The sequence below is a fragment of the Vicugna pacos genome, chromosome 1 (genome assembly GCF_048564905.1).
Source record: "Vicugna pacos chromosome 1, VicPac4, whole genome shotgun sequence".
Classification (NCBI taxonomy): domain Eukaryota; kingdom Metazoa; phylum Chordata; class Mammalia; order Artiodactyla; family Camelidae; genus Vicugna; species Vicugna pacos.
This window is the reverse complement of record NC_132987.1, coordinates 64,136,480-64,156,527: the sequence shown is the minus strand read 5'-3', so window position 1 is coordinate 64,156,527 and position 20,048 is coordinate 64,136,480. Positions and strand designations below refer to the sequence as shown.

Here is a 20,048-nt window from a genome sequence, read left to right as displayed (position 1 = left end):
AAAAGCTACTATCAAACCAGGTTCCCTCCAGACTATAAATGCAAGATACTAATCCTGATTGCTTCAACTCAGCTCAGCTTTGAAAAACGTTCTTAACTCTTGGGTTTCCTGTTTTACAGGATGACCTCTTTTCCTCAGCTTTATGACCTTCCCATCTTTGACAAGCAGGTCTTCCGCGCGAGTTCAGCTCAAGTGAGTAATAAACAGGAACAGGAGACATTTGGAACCTCAGTCAACTCTTCCCCCAGCTGATGTCATCAACGCTCTTAGAAAGCAAGTTTTCTCAGCTACGCATCTACCTGGCTGTGCTGTCCTCAATCCACACTACTTGCCTTCGCATAAGGATGTCATTAAAATTGTCAAGGGACTCCCTGAAACCCAGGCACCTGGTGTGCGTGCTGCGTATCCTCCTCTCTTCCGTTGCACCCACTTCTCCAAGTAAAGGGCTCCTTGTTTGGGTGTTTTTCACACATCACTTTAGCTTTCCTGACCCACTGCACCAAACATTCCATCCACAGGTCTACAAAATCTGCTTCTGCCTCCCTCCATTTTTCATAGCTGTCTCTTCAAACCAAGTTTATGCTTTTTAAAAAAGTCATCTGGATTGATTAATCATGCAATTCATCAAAACGACATAAATATGTCACAAAATTTGACAAGCATTAAAAAGAAAAGTTTATTGGAAGTGCATTTTAATGAGATGGGGCTTTCCCCACCCAAAAAGTTCGTGTATACTGAAAATTTTACTTTTCGCTAAGTAAGACAGGGATCAGCATCAATTCTATTCCTATTTTTTATTTGTATAGATTGAAGCACACCCTCCAAAAATTATTCACATAAACAGGAAGATGCAAATAGGAGTTTCATTATAGCCTTGTCATCTTATTCTGTGAGTGACTTCTGAGCTAAAAGCCATAAACAATGAATCATTTTGAATTTTTAATCATCTGTCATCTATCAACTCGATTAGGCCATCTTTCTTTTTTTTTTCTTTTAAGCAAAAAGAAACTTGTAAAAAAAAAATCTGTGTTAGGAAAAGATTTGTTACCTAGTCATTACAGTCCCTCATTTTCCTGAACCTTGATACCGCACATTTTGAGTGGTCCCTTTGCTTGGACAAGGCACTACTGTAAGATTTAGAATGAGTGCCTATGGGTCGTAAAAGGGGCGGAGGGTAGTTGGGCAGAGGTTGTAGGGAGAGAATCAATTACAGAATGTGAGGAAATCACAGAAGACCAGGCTGCAGTGTAAGCAGTCATGCGGCCACACCTACAGCTTTCTGAGCTGTTTCCGGGGAATCCAGGGTATGTTTGCTTATAGCCACCTTGGCATTCATTAGTGCTTAGGAAAGCTTAGAAGTCCAGGTCTTGTATTTTTAAGGTCCTTATGGTTCTTTTGGTTCCAACCAGATTGTTTTAATTGCAGAAGAGAACTTTTCCTCACTGCCTTCCTATTTTCTGAGCAATGGAAGAGTCAACAAAGTAAGGAGTGGAGCTCACAGTCTCTTCTGGCAGCAGGAACCTCTAGGAGATGTGCAGGTGACTCTCCATCCCCACTCTGCCTGCCCCTGAGCCGGTGTTTCATCTTTGTTCTCATCACCCATGTACCCTCCTCCCTCCCACAAGTCCTTGGTTTGGTACACAGGTACACATCTTTACACACAATGTTTCTTCCCTACCATTTCATTATATCCACTTAATCCAGACAAGGGGCCTGTGGCTTCCACTGCTACAAAGCTACCCCTTCCAAATCAGAAGAAGTGGATAGCTTGCTTCATGTTTTACAGAAGGGAAAGGTGAAAGTCAGATTATCCAAGGCACAGAGCAAGCTGTAGAAAACCAGGAAGGAAGGTTGAGTCTTTCAGATTCCCACTGACACTCTCCTACCCTATCTCATCCCTGCCAAAGACAATAACAAAGGCACAGGGCCAACCTGAAGACGCCTTACGTGGCAACTCAGAGGGCTGTGTATTGACCAGAGCTTTCTTAACAAGTCCACCTACCTCCTGAAGACACAGCACAGAGCAGGTTTAGGACAGTCCCCGGCACGCTGAGTGGGAAGATAGATTCAAACCCCCAAAGGACTCTAATAAGTCACAAAAGTTTTCAGAAGCTGAAGAATGATGACCAATGTTAAGTATAAGTGAACAGGGGGTAAGAACTTACCGTGTCCCCAATCTTTAGGCCTTCACACTTCCTCTGACCAGGGTAGGAGACGCCATCCTGGCAGGTAGCAGTGAAGAAGAGATTAAGATCCTCAGGCTGATCCCAGACGGACAGCTCCACTTTAGACCGGATGCTCTGAACAGAGAGAAGCAGCCAGAACCAGTTAGTAAAGGCTGCAGCGAGATGCTCTCCATACTGGTTCTCCAATGCCCACGTGGCTTCCTCTAACTCAGGACTCAAGCCAAGGCAGGAGCCAGCGGGCTAGGTTCACTGCCCGTCCCTCATCCCTTTCCTCCTCTCCACACCCACATGCCGTCTTGCTAGCCCTGGCCTGAGGTCTCCCTCCGTGAGCTCAGAGAATTTCTAATGGTCCATGTGTCATACGATAATCTCCTCTGCTTCCAGGGGTGATGCTCTATACCTGCTTGTCTCTGCAGTCACCTCTCATCCCCACCCTCAGCTCCTCAAATCTTGCCATGTGCTCTCCAGGCATTGGAGCTTTGCATGTGCCTTGGATAACGTTCCTTTGCTCAATTGCTCCTCTCTCGACTCTCCCCCGCCGCTAGCTCTTTATCACCCTACCACGTCAGCTCAGCAGGCACTTTCTCCAAGAACCCACCCTTTCATTCTTCACACTTATCCCCCATCAGATGAGGTCCACATTCGTAAGTTCTGACCTACATTCTGAAATCCACCTTATGTGTGGATTATGTTCTCAAGATGATGGATGAAATAAAAATCAAGCCACAATTACCCATCAGAATAGAAAAAAATGAAAGACTTCAACATAGCAAGTGTTGGAAAGGAGCTGGGACCACTGGGGCCCTCATTCCATGCAGGTGGGAATGTGATCTGGTACAACCCCTGAGGAAAACAATAGGCAGTGTCTACTAATGCTCAGGTCAACCTCAGACAAGCAATTCATGCTGGAATTATATCCAACAGAGATGTGTACTGACCAGAACACATGTATAAGAATGTTTACAGCAACACTGTCTGTAACAGCTAGAAACTGGAATTATCCAACACCTATCAACATATTTTTTTTTCAGTTATGGTGTGTTCACATAGAATATCATACAGTACAAGAATGAATGAAATATGACTACATGTCATGACATAGATGAATTTCCTATCACATGGCCTGAAAGAAACCAGATGCAAAAGGCATATATACTGTTTGATTCTATTTATATGAAATTCAAAAACATGAAAAAACTAACGGTTACTCTTGGAGGATAGTAATAGAAGAGGACATAATAGGGGTTCCGGATGCTAGTGATACTCTGTTTTTTGACCTGGGTGGCCCGATACTTAGGTGTATTTAGTTGTGAAAAGTCTGTACAATTTTCTGTATGCCTGTTAGTTTAAAAAATTGCCATTGAAAATCTCTAAGGAGGTACTTTGGAGACTGAGACCAAATGAAGGACATATCTTACAAAAAGAATTTTTTTCCACCAAAGGCACTCAGTATAGCAGAATGCACACACTCCGAGAGACACACGGACACACAGACCCCCAGATCAACGGATGGCCCATCACACTCCCATCTCCCCTCTCAGCCGCATTCCAGGGAACAGGGCATTGGACACATCAGCAGGTAGAAGTGCCTCCTGCTCTTGTAGGGTTTCTCTTCTTTCTTTTTGCTGAGCACATCACGTTAAACTTAAATTAAATATGCAGTTTCCCCAACACATTAACAGCCTGTTGAAAACACTCTGCAAAAAACAGTCTCTCCCTTTGCAACAAATTGTCTAAGCTCTTCTACAGCTCTAAAAATACTCTCTCTCTTAAATCCACTTCCTCTTGTTAGTGCCAGCCTCCACTGGCAGCCGGCTGCCAGCACGACTCCACACACACAGCTCTCCTACAGGATGTGATTAGTTATTTACAGATCTGTTTTCCCCACTGAGCTGTGAGTTCTGAGGACCCTATCACATTTCTCTCCAGGACTGAACATAAGCTTTTGTTGAATAGATGGATGGAGGGATGGAAGAGTGGATGTTTTCACAGCGGCTCAGATCTAGTGGAAGAAACTTAAATTATTTTTGAAAGACAAAATAAATTAGAAATTATATAGTTTAATTGTGAATAAGTATATGAGGATGAGGCAAAACAGTGTATCATAAAAGGGTTAGGTAGACTGGAGCTATTTAAAAATTACTGGGGACCAGTCTCCTGAAATATGAGGGCCACGTGGCTCCCAGACAAGGCTTTGGGAGGAAGCATCAGCACTTCCCATCAAGATCTGCTGAGGCCACCTCCTGGAAGCGTTAATGGGGAACCCGTCATGGGAGAAAGAGCACTGGGGACTGGGACTCCGATTGAACGAACCGGTGACTGTAACAGATGGAAACTGAATCTGATGTTCTATTCTGGTCATAGGACCCTAAAGTTTTGTGTTCCGATCTGATATCTGTATTATTTCTGATCTCCACATAGTCTCTAGAATCAGAAACTCTTAAGATGTTAGCAGTGGTAGGAACTGTGGAGACTCAGTTCAAATTTCTCATCTTACGGAAGCGGGAACTGAGGCCAAAGAAAAGGCCACATCTGGGGCTACTCAGGGGCAGGCAGGACCAGAATCAGGCCTTCTGGGTCCCCTTGCAGGACGCTCTGTCATCACCAGATTTGACACTTTATTCGGAAACTGGCTCTGACCTTAGAAAGTGTGGTCAGGTCATATCCCAGTTGAGACTCAGACTCCCCTCAAAGATCGTGAGCTCCTTCCTGGAGGGCAGAACTGTGTTCTGTTCACTGCTTTATTATTTTTTGTAGCATGGTGCCTGCCACACCAGGAGTGTATATTTGTTGGACAAATAAATGAATGAATAAATGGATAAAGTACAAGATACAGTAGAGGATCAAAGCCACAGCCAACGCAATTCTGATGCACGAAGACTTATGTGTGACTCCTGAAATTCAGTGAACTCCTATCAGACCGGCCCCTGAAGATGACTCCTTCTCATCCTAGGACAAGGAGATAATGTCAAAAATGTCATTAGTTTATGAAGACTACTGAATACTCAGTCAGGCTGGGTCACATCTGCAATCGCTTTAAGCCAGGCCAGCTGTGGAGCGGGTGGGAGCAGACTTTATGGCAACAACAAAAAGAGAAACATGTGCTCGGCTAGAAGCGGCACACACCACGGCCTCTGACGTCACCCTCTACATGCAGCTCTATGGTTTCCAGCTCATTCTGCTCTTTCTCCCTTTGAAAAGGGACCCTCGTGATTCCTCTCCGAGTCCTGCCCCCTTTTTCTCAATGTGACACAAGGCCGGTGTCGTGTGTGTGCACCCAGCGCCCCACCTCTGTGCTCCCCGGCACCCTCGGCGCGGCGAAGCTCCGCACCGCTGAGTTCCCACAGTGAAGAATTCGGCGCAGCAGGAAAAACAGTAGAAGTCAAGATTTTACCCCGTGAAAGTCGAGTACGACAGACTCGATTCTGCCAGGCGTTCCATTAACCGTGCCCTTTCCGTCTTGCTCCCTCCCCAGCCGACAGCCACGCCACGGCCATTTCCTCTGTTCCGTGGCTCCACTGCGATCCTTTCAGGATGTCCCCAGTCGGCCTGCCAGCTCCAGGGGAGGCCGAAGTCAGCGCCACACTTAGTCACGCGTTGCATGACTCATGTGAAATCCACCGCAAACTGCGGAGGCGGCGAGGTGAGGCGGGGAAACGCAACAGTCCGGTCCGTGCTCCGACCCGGCTGGGGGAAGAGCAGGGCCCCCTGCCGGCCAAAGCGCGCACGCACGTCCACGCCGCACCCCAGGCGCCGGCGGGCCCCGATGCAGGCGACGCGAGGGGCCCAAGGCCCAGGCCGGGCCTTCCCATTTGCCAGAAAGGACGGCAGCCAGTGACTCGCGTACTAACCAATGTCGAGCACCAGCGTATCCCCAGCACGGCTGCCACCAGCTAGGCTCTGCTCCGAATACCTTGCCTTTTCACATTTCTGTATGTAATACCTGTCTTTAAAATATCCGCTGAAGGGAAGGGCGGAAGTAGGGAATTACCAAGGGTCCCAGCGTTTTAGAGCAAAGGACACATTCAAGGTCTTGGTGGTGGTAATGGTTTCACAAGTGTGTAGAAGTATAAAAACTTATCAAACTATACACTTTAAATCTGTACAGTGAATTGTATGTTAATTACCTCTAAATAAAGCTGTTTCAGTTTTCCACTGATTTTTAATAGTCATTGTGCACAGTATCCAGACACGCCCATTTTAAGAACTGAGTTTCAAGCGTTCACTCCTAAGTCATATGTCTGGTTTCCTAATATGCTCTCTTACAGTTTAACTCAGAGTCAAGCTGCGGTGCTAGATTCCCAGAGCTCCTGGGGGGCTCAACCCGGGTTCCAAATGTAGCTCCTGACTTCCTCTACTTCCTCTACTCATCTGGGTCCCACCGCTTCAGTTCCAGAGTGGGGTTCCCTGCTCCTCTCCTGACCTCTGCCCACCCCAGGCCCCTGGATTTCCATTAAGAAAATGAATTTACCTTGCATGGGTCCTGCGCAGGGCCAAGGCAACAGAGTGAGAGCAGCACTGAGCACCTGAGACCCTGCCCAGGGAACCACAACCGTCTCATGCATCCTGGTTTTCAGTGGACCCGCACACAAGTATGGACGTGCAGACCACTTGGCCACATGCAACGCTGACTAAGCGAGTGCCTTCCCCGTTTTTGGAGAACACCACCCTGCCAGTCCTTTAGAACTGAGTATCACGATGCCTCTTTTATCAAAGCCACAAGGATCGGGGACCTGGGCCTTTGGCAGAAAGCACTACTGGGGGAGCCCCAGAGGTCTGCCAGCCAGCCACCCAGCTTGAGGCCCAAGGCAGCACAGTGAGGAGTGACCCTCGGGACGGGGGCCACATTCGGCAGGCCCAGCCCCTCCCTCACACACACTCTCTTCTCAGACTTTCAGTATGTCACACTTCCACCCGCTGTAGAAATCTGAAAGCCACAAAGTGTAGCTAACCTGGAAACCTAGTCTCACCAGGTTCAGAGGTGGCCCCTGGATCTGGTGAAGATTACAAGGTCAGAGATCAGAAAAGAGGATGTTAGTATGTGGGGAATTAAGTAGAAAAGGAGAAGGAAGTCTTGAGCTTCTCTCAATAGGAAGTTCCAGGAGTGAGGAGGAATTGGAGCACTTGTGAGAAGAAGAGGGCCCTGAGCTGCAGCAGAAAGTGGGGGTGGGGAGAAGGACGCAAAATGAGCCAGAAATTCTCACTGTTGCCCCCTCACCGCCTTTAGACACTGAGGCTCCAGGAGACCAGGTGAGGGCTGACCACGTCCCAATCTCCAGGTCCCCCGTGGTCTAGCTGAGCAGTATTTTGCAGCTCAGAACAAGGCTGCACCAGTAGGGTGACAAAGTCAACTAGAAAGGCAGAGTTCCAAATACACATGTGTACATCAGTCACTGGAAAGCACATGGTTTTTCTAACACCCAGGGGATGCCATAGTGGTTAATGAGGTCCCCAGGTTAGCCCACAAGTCTATTCTACATAAGTTTACGACCACTAGTGTTACTCAAACTATATATACTCTATGTAGAACTTTGTTTTAACAGGAAGATGCACACTGAATTCCAATTTGGGAACTGCCTGGCCCTGTGAAGGGCTATGTGGGGACTGGAGGCTACGGCCACACTGGGACGTCACAGGGAGGGGACAGCTGAGGGTACATACTTGCTAGCACAAGAAACTGCTTGCCATCGTCTGGAGAAAAAGTAGGTCTGAGTTGAGTACTTCTTGGGTATCAGGATTGAGGGAAAGGAGGGTAGGAAGGAGACACATTTGGCAATCAGGGAAAACTGGCTTGGGAAGTGACAGTGACACCTGACCACTTAAGTGCTGTACTTCCTAGAGCAGAGCCAAGTTAACGTGATGCGTTACAACAGCACAGAATTTAACAGCTCCGCTCAGCCTCCCTCTGAAAGGACCTGATTACAGTCAGATCCTAAGAGTGCAGGCAGAAGACCTGGTGTTGATTCTTCTCAGGTTCTTCTGTTCTGTTTTAGTCTGCAGCTCTGTGTGGAGCTCCACGAGCCCGGGGAATTTCAGCCCTGCCCACTGGGAGGCGAGGTCAGCGTGCATGCTTCTCCCTTCTCAACATAGCAAGCACAGTGGCAGCATCGTCCCAGCAACTGGATAGGTGAAGAGCATCTGTACCCACCCGAGCCTAGAGCTCCGACGGGGCCTGGGGTTATCATCGGGTCAGAACCCAAGCACTTCCAGGGCCGCCAGCCTGAGCCTGACTGAGCCACTCGCTGCTTCACTGGGATAAGCTTATGATGAGAGTCAAGGTGGCGGAGATGAGGGAAGAGGGATGCACCAAGCAGGATGCCCTCTCCACCCTGAACCTGAGTGAAGGAGGAAGGCGCCAAACTCAAGAGGCAGAAGGCGAGAAACAGAACCAAGTACACCAGCACGGTGGTGCACGATGGTCCACACCAGCTCCAGGAGCCTCAGTGGGAGGCAGGGTGGGGGGTGTTGCAGGGAAGAAACCGGTGACTTACATTGTATGCATTGATGATCAGTTGAATAATATTTTTGGAGTCTCCATGTAAAATCTCCACTGTTGTTCCAGGTATCAGGGCTGTAAAATTCTTGGGGAAAAAAGAGAAAGAAAACAAATAAGCCCATTTTGCCTTCCCACACTGTCAGAGTGAACACTGGCCTACTGAGCTAGAACAGTCAGGGCCCCGGAGTGAAGGGGAGACTTTTCCAAGGGTCTCAAATACAGTGTCTTTTCTCAAAAGGGGACTGAGATGTGAATGGTGCCTTCCAAGGAGGTCTGGAATCACTGGGTGACGTCCTGTGGCTAAGCAGGCGGCCCTGAAGTGGTTGCCTTTCCTCTTTCACTTGTACTAATGCCTAAGTATGTCACTCACTACAGTGACAAAAATGTCCAGAAACACCCACAGCCCTCAGCCTACCTTGGACTGGATGAGCCTCCTTCCTGAGCAAGATGTTCTTGCTTCTAAGCAAGGATAGCTTAGCCAAAGTGGGGCTGTCTCTTCCCCCTTGAAGCATCTGGAGGCATTTTCAGTACAGTCTGTGCAACTGATCCCCCTAAAAATGGTCCTTGTAAATGGATATGTTCTATCCTGCTGTCTTCCACTAAACAAACAAAAGACAAACAATCCTGTTTCCTTGCTTTCATATTCTAAAGTTGATTCAGACTAAAAACAAGATGAAGAGCTCAAGAAGATTTAAGTGGCATTTTATCAGTGATAATCTTGAGAAGGAGCAGTAGAAACACATATCAGCAAAGGTTGTTTTGTGGACACTGAAGAGCAGTAAGGAGAGGGGACCAGGGCTGGCAGTCCCAGAGGTGCAGGTTCAGTTTTCACAGCCTCTCAGCGCGAAGGGTGTCAGAGCTGAGCTGAGCCTCGCACCTCCACGAGCCTCCTCGGGTAGTTAGGTGGAGAGTCCTAGTAAAAGGTGTCTTGCCTATGACTCCGTGGTCCTTGGGATGACCCAGAAAGATTCTCTTTTAGACAGAATAGCCTCATACACAGACTGCTCTGTTCACTCAAGACATTTACTCTTTGCTTCAGGAATTCCTGTCCCAGGTTAACCCACTGGTCTCCCGTCCTCTGTGGGAAGGCACAGAACTCAGGACTATGCAATCAGTGATGGAGCCTGCTGAGATGCCTAGTTCTTTCTCTGTACACTTTCACTTCATATCGTCCTTCCCTACTCCCTGATGTTTCCATTTCATCATCTGGAAGACAGGAACTGGTACTATTCCCAAAGTTTTTCTCATTATCAAATTAGAAACCAAGTGTTTAACGTCCTTGGTATGCACTGTTCCTTAAAACTACTACTTCCCCCTGGATGAAGACAGGGCTATATTCCACTCTCCTCTGGATCTCACTCCGCCTCCCTACAGTTCACCTGAGCCCACATTCCTGTCTCCCACTCATCTTAGGGTCAGCATGGCCCCCAGGTTCAGGCCACCAGGCTCCCACTCCCTCCAGGTATATATACCTTGTAGAGCATATAATGGTTTTTTGTCACTGCAAAGATGAGGTTGATGTTGTTCTCTGCCAATTTCTCTCCAAGCAAGGCAAGCGATGGATAGTCCTAGGGCCAAGGCAAAAATCCAGGCTGTAACATTTCTAGCAGGCTGAGACACTAGCACCTGGCTCTAGCATGCACTCAGTAGCTCATCTTGCCATGATAAGCGTCTTTCCCTGGCAGCCCCTTAATAACCAAGCCCTGGCAGCTCCTAACTGAGGAACTATGTGGGGGAGACCCTCCAGGATAGGACCCTCTGGCACCTACCAGACTAGACTCACTCCTCCCACCCCTCCCACCCCAGAATGGAGAAGTGATGATGGAGGTTTCCCACACCTGGCCCATGTCTCCATCCCTTCAGCAGAGATGGGGCAGAGTGGGGAGGCCACCAAAAGAACAGCCACCACATCCTACCATCTACCAGCAGCTCCCTTCCTCTCTTCCCTAAGACCCATCTCCTTGCTCAGTTTTCCTTTTCCTATGCCCAGTGTTGGGCCTGCCAATGTCCCCCACAGGTTCTGCTCAGTCCTGCTCATGGCTCAGAATGGGCAGAAGACGCTGCTGACATTATACTAAAAGCCGGGCTGATGCAGAGCAGAGAGGGAGGAAAGGAGTTTGTAGGGGAGTGAGGAAGTGGGGGCGGATGCTACAAGCAGCTCAACAATGTCCTGAAGGATTTCAAGGGCTGATCACGGGTCCAGGATCCTCATCGGGGAGGTTCTATAGTTACCAGGTCCTTTTTCCAGACTCTGTTACTCTTGGGTAATATGGAAGTCTTGGGCACTGACCACCTTTTGAAACTAGAGAAAATGGGCTAATCCAGCAAGAATTAGAATTTCTCTCTAGCCAGACACTAGAATGGATTTGGGAAGGAAGAGGGTGTAGATTTGGGGGAAAAAATTGTACAGCAAATGTGTAAAAATCTTAATTGTTGGTTCTGGGGACAGGTAGGTAGAAGTTCATTTCACTGGTCTGTTATATGTTTGAAATTTTGCACAAGTTCTGTTTCACTGCATGGTCATAGTGACAGTAGTGGGAGTGGAAGGTCCCCGGGGCTTCCCCATGTGGGTCACCTGCCACCCTACCCCCAACACTGACGGAACTTAGGGCCTCGGGGAACCCATTTCTAGAAGTCAGACAGTTTTGTCTTCACTGCCCTTGCCCTAGAACATCTATCCCAGTTTGGTCTCTGTTGAACACAGTCCTCTCCCTCCTGTACCATCACCTCTCCCTCTCTTCCTGCCTCCCCGGGTCACCTCTTCCCTGACTCAGCAGTCCCCAGGTTGGAAAGATGAACCAGCTACAGAGACCCCTGGGAAATGTTCTAAGTAAATGAGGAGGAGAAATTCTGGAAGCCCAGGTGGAGAAGATGGAATAGAAACCCAGTCCCAGGGTGGATGGGAAGGTCAGTGAGCAGTGGTCCAAAGGAAGGTGGCAAAGGCCAGGTGAGGCCTCAGACCACAAGGAGGCGGTGGGAGCAGTGCCGGGGTCCCAGGCCCTCACCATCTGGTTGGACGCAGAGTACTCGTTGGCCTCATTCAGGTGGCACTGGCCATCGTGCGGCTGCACCAGGCCCCCCAGTTTTCCATCCAGCGCAATGTGGGGCACATCATCCGTTGTGAACACCAGCAAGTGCAGCGCATCCTTTCGCCAGCCGATCTTCTCCTGGGGGACAGAGTGTGATAGTGAAAAGCCTTTCTGGCTGCTGCTGCCCAAGCCTGTGGGCGGGGAGCTGGTCCATCTCCAGGGGTCACGGACTGAATCAGAGGCATTCCTCTGTGCACATGGCAGGGGAGCCTCATACAACCACTGGGAGAGGGGATCCCACAGAGCTCAGAAGAGACCCAGCTTGACCGGCTGCGGAAGCCCAGCTGCGGAGACCAGTCTCCACAGTGTGGCCCACACAGGCTGCGAGCCTGGACCCCTCCCTCCAGACCGTCCCACTCTTCCCCACTCCTACTGCTCTTCACCTGATGGCTACTCCTCCAGGATGCCTGCTATTCCTTCCCCAGAACAGCCTTGAGCCCACTCCAGCCTCCCTACAACATGCTCGGCTGGCTGCCCTTGTCAAAGATGACCAGTAAGTGACCAGTTCAGTCCCCCCAGGTAGGCACAACTCACTCAGAACAGAGTGCGCCAATGACCAACAGACGGATCTGTCTTTGGAGGATCCGGTAAAACCTGCCATCCTTCCTATAGATGCAGACCACTCCAGTCATTCCTTGAACTACCCTGGTGCTTAAGGCCAATCAGGTCAGCTCTCTTCTCCCTTCACTGCTTCACGTGTGGGACGTAGCCACCCTTCAGATGGAGGCACAGCTGAATACAGGCTGTACTGTGAAGAAAGGTCTCTATCTTTCATATTTAGTCACTGTGGCCCCAACACTGCACAAAAACACTCCCAGTCACTATTATTAGGAGCAGCCAGATCCTGATACAGGCCAACAAAAACTGGGATAGGGTCGCCTCCCTACCAGTAGTGAAAGAGCATCCCAAAATATGTGGGTAGCAGGGTGAATATAGGAAGGGTTTACACATTGCTGAGTTATCTACACATGCACACTTGACCCTGGAATAGGAGACTGGATTCACAGACTTTAAAAGTTAAAAGCTATCACCTAATGGCAGATGAGGGGTTGAGGGTATCATCCTCTTTCTTATCACCACAATGATGGATAAAGCAGCCTTCAAGAGCTATGACGTTTCCTCACTTGCTCCAAGAGTGGCATGGAAATAATTAAGTCACAAGAAGTCAGAGTAACACGAGGAAGAAAAGGGGGTTTGAAAAGAAGCCAGTGAAACTGAAAGCCAGGAGGCCAGCTGTGAGCAAGGAATTCACTTTTGGGGAATCAGTTTCCCAGACTCTCAACAGTCATCCTACAGACAATTACTGACCGCCTACTGTGTGCAGGCACCACAGAAGGCCCTGGGTCTACGAGACAGCTTGTTCCAGATCTCAGAAAGCTCGCAGTCAAATGGAAACACAACTTCAACACATCACGGTAAGCATGCCAATGAAGGTAAACAGACTGCCAGCGGAGCCCGGGGAGGAGGAGGGGGGAGCTTCCTACGGTAGAGGAAACAAGCTGAGCTGAAAGTGAGGAGGATCCTTCAAGGAAGCTGGAAGAAGAAATGAGGGGGAAGGAAGGAGGGGGCGGGGGGGTTCTAGGAGCTAGTAAAGGCACGGTGAGGAGGTGGGGGTGGAGTCGGGGGCTAATAACTGGAAGAGGTCACAAGAGTGGCTGGTAATGTTCTGTTTCTTTACCTGGTAGTTTCACTTTGAGAAAATTTACCAAAATGCATTCTTACACTTCTCCATATGTATATTATACTTTGAGAAAGAGCTTAAAACTTTTAAATAAATAAAGCAATCATTATAAGCCATGGAGTGTGGAAGGGAGGGGAGTGGGATCCTTAGAAGTTAGAGCATAATCAAGACAGGATTTTTTCTGGCGTGGTGGGGGAGGGCAGGAGAAACGTGGATCTGTTATCCAGAAGGGCAGAGCAATGTGCTAAACACCCTAACAGGAAAGCAGAGGACCAATCTTTATTTTAATAACGTGTATCAAGAACCTTAAAGAAAATGAAACCATTAAAGAAAAACAAAGATCATTTTCATGGACTGGAAGAGTCTATTTTTCCCCAAATTGATCTACAGATTTGACACAATCGCAATCAGAAGACCAGAAGGCCTTTTTGAGAAAGTGACAAGCTGATTCTAAAATGTATATGGAAAGGCAAATAATGAAAACTAGACAACGAATTCTGAAAAAGAGCAACAAAGTTGGGGGATTCATTATCTAAGGTCAGGACTTACTGTAAAGCTACAGTAATTGAGACAGTGTGATACTGAAAAAAGGATGGATGTATAAACCAGTGGAACAGGACAGAGACTAGAAACAGATCCACACATATAGGGTCAATTTTAAGGTAATGGAATAATTAGACATCCATATGGGAAAAAAAAATGAAGCTCAACCGATACCTCTCACTATGTACAGAAATTAACTGAAAGTGATCACAGACCTAAAACTATAAAAAGTCTGAAGGAAACAAAGGAGAAAAGCCTTGTGACCTTGGTATAGGCAAAGACTTCTTACATGATTCAAGGGATAAAAATTTGCTGAATTGGACTTTGTCAAAATTAAAAACATCTGCTCTTTGAAAGATACCACCAAGAAAATGACAAGACACAGACTGGGAGAAAACATTTGCAAAAAATAAAAATCTGATAAAGGACTTGTGTCCATAATATATAAAGAACTCTCATACATCAGTAACAACACAAATATCTGAATTTTAAAAGATGGAGAAGACGGAGCCTTGAGCAGACATTTCACCAAGAGATGTGGATGTTAAGCCCATGAAAGGATCGTCAACCTCATTAGTCATTACGGAAGTGCACATTACACTCACCACGAGGTTGCCGTTAGATGGCTACTCCAACGGCAGACAAAACCAGCCCTGAGAATACCAAGCGTGGGGAAGGGCGTAGAATAATTAGAAAGCTCATAAATTGCTAATGAGAATACAAATTGTTTCAGCAACTCTGGAAAACAGTTTGGCATATTCTTAGGAAGTTAAATATACACTGACCTTCAATTCAGCAATCTTACTCTCTGGTATTTACCCAGGAGAAATGAAAACTTACGCTCACATAAAAACTTCTTTATAGCAGCTACTCATAACCACCAAATCTAGAAACAACCCAAATGCCATCAAGTGGTGAATACACAGACACTGTAGTACATCTCTACAATGGAACAGTAGTCAGCAAAAAAGGGAACAAACTACTGGTACATACAACTTGGATGAGTCTCCAAAGCATTATGTTCAGTGAAAACAGCCTGACTCAAAAGGCGATTTACTGTGTAACTCCATAAGATATTCAGGGAAAGACAAAAATACAGGAACAGAAAACAGACTGAGAGCAAAGGGTGGCTGAGAGCAAAGGGACGAGTCAACAAGAGATGGGCACTAGGAAACTTCCTGGGGTGACAGAAATCATCTATATCTTAATTGTGGGGGTAGTTACAAGACATTATGGCTAAAAAGAGTGAATTTTACTCTGCATCAATTACCACTGAATAACCTTGACTTTAAAAAAACCCCTAAAGAAGTATGTGTCTTTTGACTCAATGATTGTACTTCAGGAGTCTCCATCTGCAAGAACCTTTCTGAAGTACATACAGCAGCATTTTTACTATTAGTGACAGAATAGGAAAGATGTGAACACCCTACTATTCGGGAACAGTTAATTAGACTGAGATCCGTCCTCTTCAGCCATTAGAAATTATGTTCATAAAAAGTATGAAATTATGTATAAACATGTACATAAAGTGAAAAACAAAGAATATAGTACTGCAACTGCAGTGTGATTGCAAACTATGAGAAACAAGCACCACTCTCTACTAAAAAGAGAAGAGATGAAAACAAAAAAACACCATAATGGGGTTGGGGGTGAGATTATAGGTGGTATCTTTTCCTTTTTTTCCATTTTTTCCCAAACTGTCTTTAATAAGCAAGTGCTAGTTTTACGAGACTAGGCTTTGAATGCTGGCTCTGTCGTAACCTTTTTCAGCCTCCTTTTCTTCCATGCCAGCTTCTCAAGGGACAGGTAGGGACCCAAAGGAGGGTGGAAGTGAACATGGAACTCGGAAGCTTGAAGATGGGCATGTGAATTTTTTGCCACCACCAGTTACCTGTGTACCTTTGACCAAATTATTTAACACCTCAAAGTTTTTTCTTGTTAGGAAGACAGGCATAATACTACTTAACGTTTACTGATCACCTCCACTACTCCATTACATCTTCACAGTCCTTGTGAAGGAGGTAACATATTGCCATCTTGGAGATGTGGACACTGGTGTTTAGGGGCATTAAGTTACTAGACAATAGATACTGAATTAGTAAGGACCAGAGAAGTCAGATTCAGATGACCCGCCTCTTACCCACAAAGCTAAACTACCCCATCACATAGGGAGAGGGGAGGGTGTGTAACAACTGGGATAATTCATGAAAGTACACGGCAGGTTCTCAGTGATGACGGCTGGATCCAAGAGAAAAGGTTGTTGAATTGCAAGACTGCACCTGAGACAGAAGCAGCTCCACAAAGGAGAAGTGGCACGGTGTTGTAGTAATAATGCTGCCTTCTCTGAAGTGGACTCTTCTTATGTAAGTGAAGTTAATAAACATGGCCCAGAGGCCGGGCTGCAGAGAATGACATGCTTATTCGTTACCCAGGCTTTTGGGCTTGGAGATTTTATAAAGAGTGACTCCACAGAGAATTTACACTAGAAATAATTTTCCCACTATGTATCTGGACTATCCTGAAGGCTGAAGTTCTGTATCCCACATTTGGGGCAGAGAGCAGTAGTGGGAAAGCGGATTCTTTTTTTCTTTTTCTTTTTTTAGGAATAACTACAAAACGGAGTATGGCATGGGGGCCAGCATATGAGAGCTTTAGAACAGACAAGGCTGAGTTCAAGTCTTTGCTTTGTTTTGTGAGACCCTAAGTCAGTCACTTCACCTGTCTCAGCCTCAGTTTCTTCATCTGTCAAACAGAGATAATCCTCCTTCGCAGGGTTGATGCTGGTTTAACGAGTATTTAGCACGTAAGGGGAACTAAAACAAGGATCTACAGTTATTACTCAAATACTAGTAATACCTTTTACATTTCTTCTCTTCTCCTTTTATTATCTGATGTCTGAGGCTCCACAGTTGTTACAGGGACTATGAAGAACTCCGTACCAAAAAGTTTAAAAGCATTGTATTAACTAGAACCACAATGAGCTTCTACTGCACACCTAACAGAATGACTAAAAATTAAAAAGACTGACCACATCAAAAGCTGATGGAGATGTGGAGAAAATGGACCGAGCATACACTGCCCATAGGAATGTAAAATAATACGTGCACTTTGGAAAACAGTTTGGCAATTTCTTAAAAAGTTAAAACACCAACCACGTGACCCAGCCATCCCACTCCTAGGGGTTGACTCATGAGAAATAAAAGCATCCATTCAAAGACTTGAACACATTTATAGCAGCTCTATTTGTAACAGGCAGAAACTACCAAATATCCATCAACAGGTGGATAGATAAACTGTGGTGTATCCATACAATGGGATACTACTTGGTAACAAAAGGAATGAATGGAGACACTCAACAGCACAGATGAAGCTCAAAACTATTGTGCTGAGTAAAATTAACCAGGCTCAAGAGTATACACTGGATTTTTTAAAATTTTAACGAATTCAGACTAATACATAGCAACATGACAGAAAGCAAATTAGTGGCTATTGGGGTAAAGGGGCAGGAGGCGCCGGGGGGAATACTCTTTGGGAGGAGAGGGGTCTATGTTCATCATCTTGATTGTGATGAAGACACATCTCATGGGTGTGTATATATATGAGTGTGTATACATACATCAAAGTTTGTCAAACTGTACGCTTTCAGTATGTGTAGTTTATTGTACATTGATTATATCTCAATAAAGCTTTTTTTTTTTAAGAAGTCTTGGTTTGCTCAAAGAGTCATTTAAATACAGTTAATAAGTTGACTAGACTGAATATTAGGACTGTGCTGGGAATACCACGTATGCATATTCCTTTGTTTTTTGTGGTACCCACACAGCAGCTGGGAGTGGGGGCCCCACGTCTTCCCTTGGCTTGTCTTTGTGACCTTGGGCAAGTTACTTAATCTTTCCCAGTCCCAGCTTCTCAGCTGTAAGATGGAGATAATAAGAGTACCTAGAATAGGGCTGTTGAGAGGATCAAACAAAATTATATACACGGAGCACCCAGCTCAGTACCTGCATGGAGTAAACAGTCAAGGACGGATAGGCTGTCCTCGGTATTTCCATGGAGATGAAAACCTGTGACTTAAATTTGTAATCCAGAGACACACAATCTTATTTTTGGATTGTAGGGTTATGGGTGATGTTTATCTCCTTTCTGCGTATCTGCATTTCCTATATTTTTAGATTGAATATATTCTCTTTTTATACAAAATTATTTTAAGAGGAAAAAAAAACCCCAGAAATTTGTTTAACTAAACTTTTCTCCAAGTCTCTGGGTAAAGACAAGATTTTTAAAAGCCAGTCTCATCAAACATGATGGCGGTCAGCCCTCAGATGAAAATGTCAGGAGTGGGCGGACGGAAACGCACTGGACTCAGGAGCCAGAAATCCGGCATCTGGCCAAGATGGGAGTTCACTTGCCTTCTCTTTATTTGCTGGTCGAATCTGCATCAAATCCACCACAGCATCTGTTTCAGCCTTCCAACTTCCAGTTCCCACGTGCACTCATGAGGCAGCCCGCAGACACAGGTAACAGGACTTGTCTCCATCTATTCTAGTCACTCAGTGCCCCAGCTCCACAGCCCCAGGATGCCTTTCTGTCATAAACAAGTGGGACGTCCTCCTGGCCTGTCCTCTGGTCTCACCGCCCCAAAGGAAGGCATGTTCTCCCTCCCCAAGGAAATGCAGCCCCCAAATCCCACCCCCTCGGAGAATCTGTTCTATAAACCAGTGTCCCCTCTGTTTCTGTTCCTCGTGCCTAAAAATATGCTTATGACTTATGATAAATAGCCCTGCTTTGGACCCAGCATCTCTTATCACATGTCTCAAACACCAGCAGACTGGTCCTCAATCCCACATAAACGACCTCTCCACACACCCTACTCTCTTTCCCAGGCTGTTCTCGGTCGCCGTCTCCCTCCCTCACACACACAGTCGTTCTCTGTCCTGCCTGCACTTGAGGGTCCTCGAGGGAGCTTTGAGGATGCTGATGCCCAGTAGTTCTCATGTGACCTGCAGCCTGGCCACCGAGGTTTGTAAAGCTCCCAGGTGACTCTACTGTACAGCCAAGGTTGACAGCCTCATGCCAAGCCCACAGCCATCCTCTGGTCTTGCTCTCTGGCCTCTTTGTTGCTGATCAGGGCCTTCCTCTAGCCCTCCTGCCCTTGGCTTCCTAGACACTGCACCATCAACTCCCCCCTCCTCTCTGGCTGCTCAGATTCCACCTCCTCTCCTGTCGTTGGATGAGGTCATCAAAGGTGACATTCTCCCCCTGTGGAGATTTACCCAAGTTCCCTGCATCTGCTTGGACAACTCACAACTATCTCCCCTACCTGATCTGTCTCCTGAGCTTTGGTCCCAGGTCCCGACCAAAAGCCAGATGTGTCTGCCATCACCCCGAAACTCAACTTCTCCAAAGCTGATACACCATCTTCCCCTCCAGATTTCCCCATTTCTTACAATGGGACCATTAAATGCCTTGTCTAGAAACCTTGGAATTATATTTTTTTTCATCTTACTTCCCTGGTCCCCCAATAGCACCCATCCAGTCCCAAAATAACAGTTGTCTCTTACAGTCCATTCCCAGGACCTGTGTTGAGCCAGAGCCTCCGAGCAATGCTACACATTAACCTCCCCTTCCTAAGCCCTCTCCAGGTGAGCAAGGCACCCCTCTCCCGGCCACGGCCTGCCTTCTGCCACCCCAGGGTGCTGTGTTCTGTGACATTTACTCCAGCTGTTCCAGGTGAGCCACATACGTGAACAGGTGACCACGCTACGTGAAGAGCAGCCATCCAGAGACTCTGGACATACGTGTCGGGGCAATGGGGAAGGGAGCTGTCACCAAGCCCAAAAGCTCTGACTCTGTCCGGGTCCCAGGAGGCAAGCCTTCTGGTTTTTGTGGGGACTGACCACTCCAATCAGGGCTGGGGCTGGGGATGACTTTGTCGGGGTGGGAGCTCGGTGGAGAACTTACCAAAGCTGCTCTTCTCTCAGAAAGCAGCAGAGATCTGAAGCTGAGAGAAGAGAGGAGGGGGGCAGTGCCCAGAGTAACCAGAGCTCTGCACC

At 46.9% G+C, this 20,048-nt stretch overlaps 1 protein-coding gene across 2 annotated transcripts in view; it reads right to left on the bottom strand.

The window, feature by feature from the left end:
* The window catches only part of ITGB5 (integrin subunit beta 5), a 105,157-nt gene that overhangs the window by 36,271 nt on the left and 48,838 nt on the right, over positions 1-20,048 (bottom strand). Inside the window, exons 6-9 of one of the 2 annotated variants that reach the window (XM_072963924.1) lie at positions 11,688-11,849; positions 10,155-10,250; positions 8,678-8,767; positions 2,166-2,300 (exon numbers count right to left, since the gene is read on the bottom strand). In XM_072963924.1, the coding sequence (XP_072820025.1) occupies positions 2,166-2,300; positions 8,678-8,767; positions 10,155-10,250; positions 11,688-11,849 (483 nt within the window). The remainder of the gene's footprint in view (positions 1-2,165; positions 2,301-8,677; positions 8,768-10,154; positions 10,251-11,687; positions 11,850-20,048) is intronic. The other variant, XM_072963927.1, reaches the window with a different exon arrangement.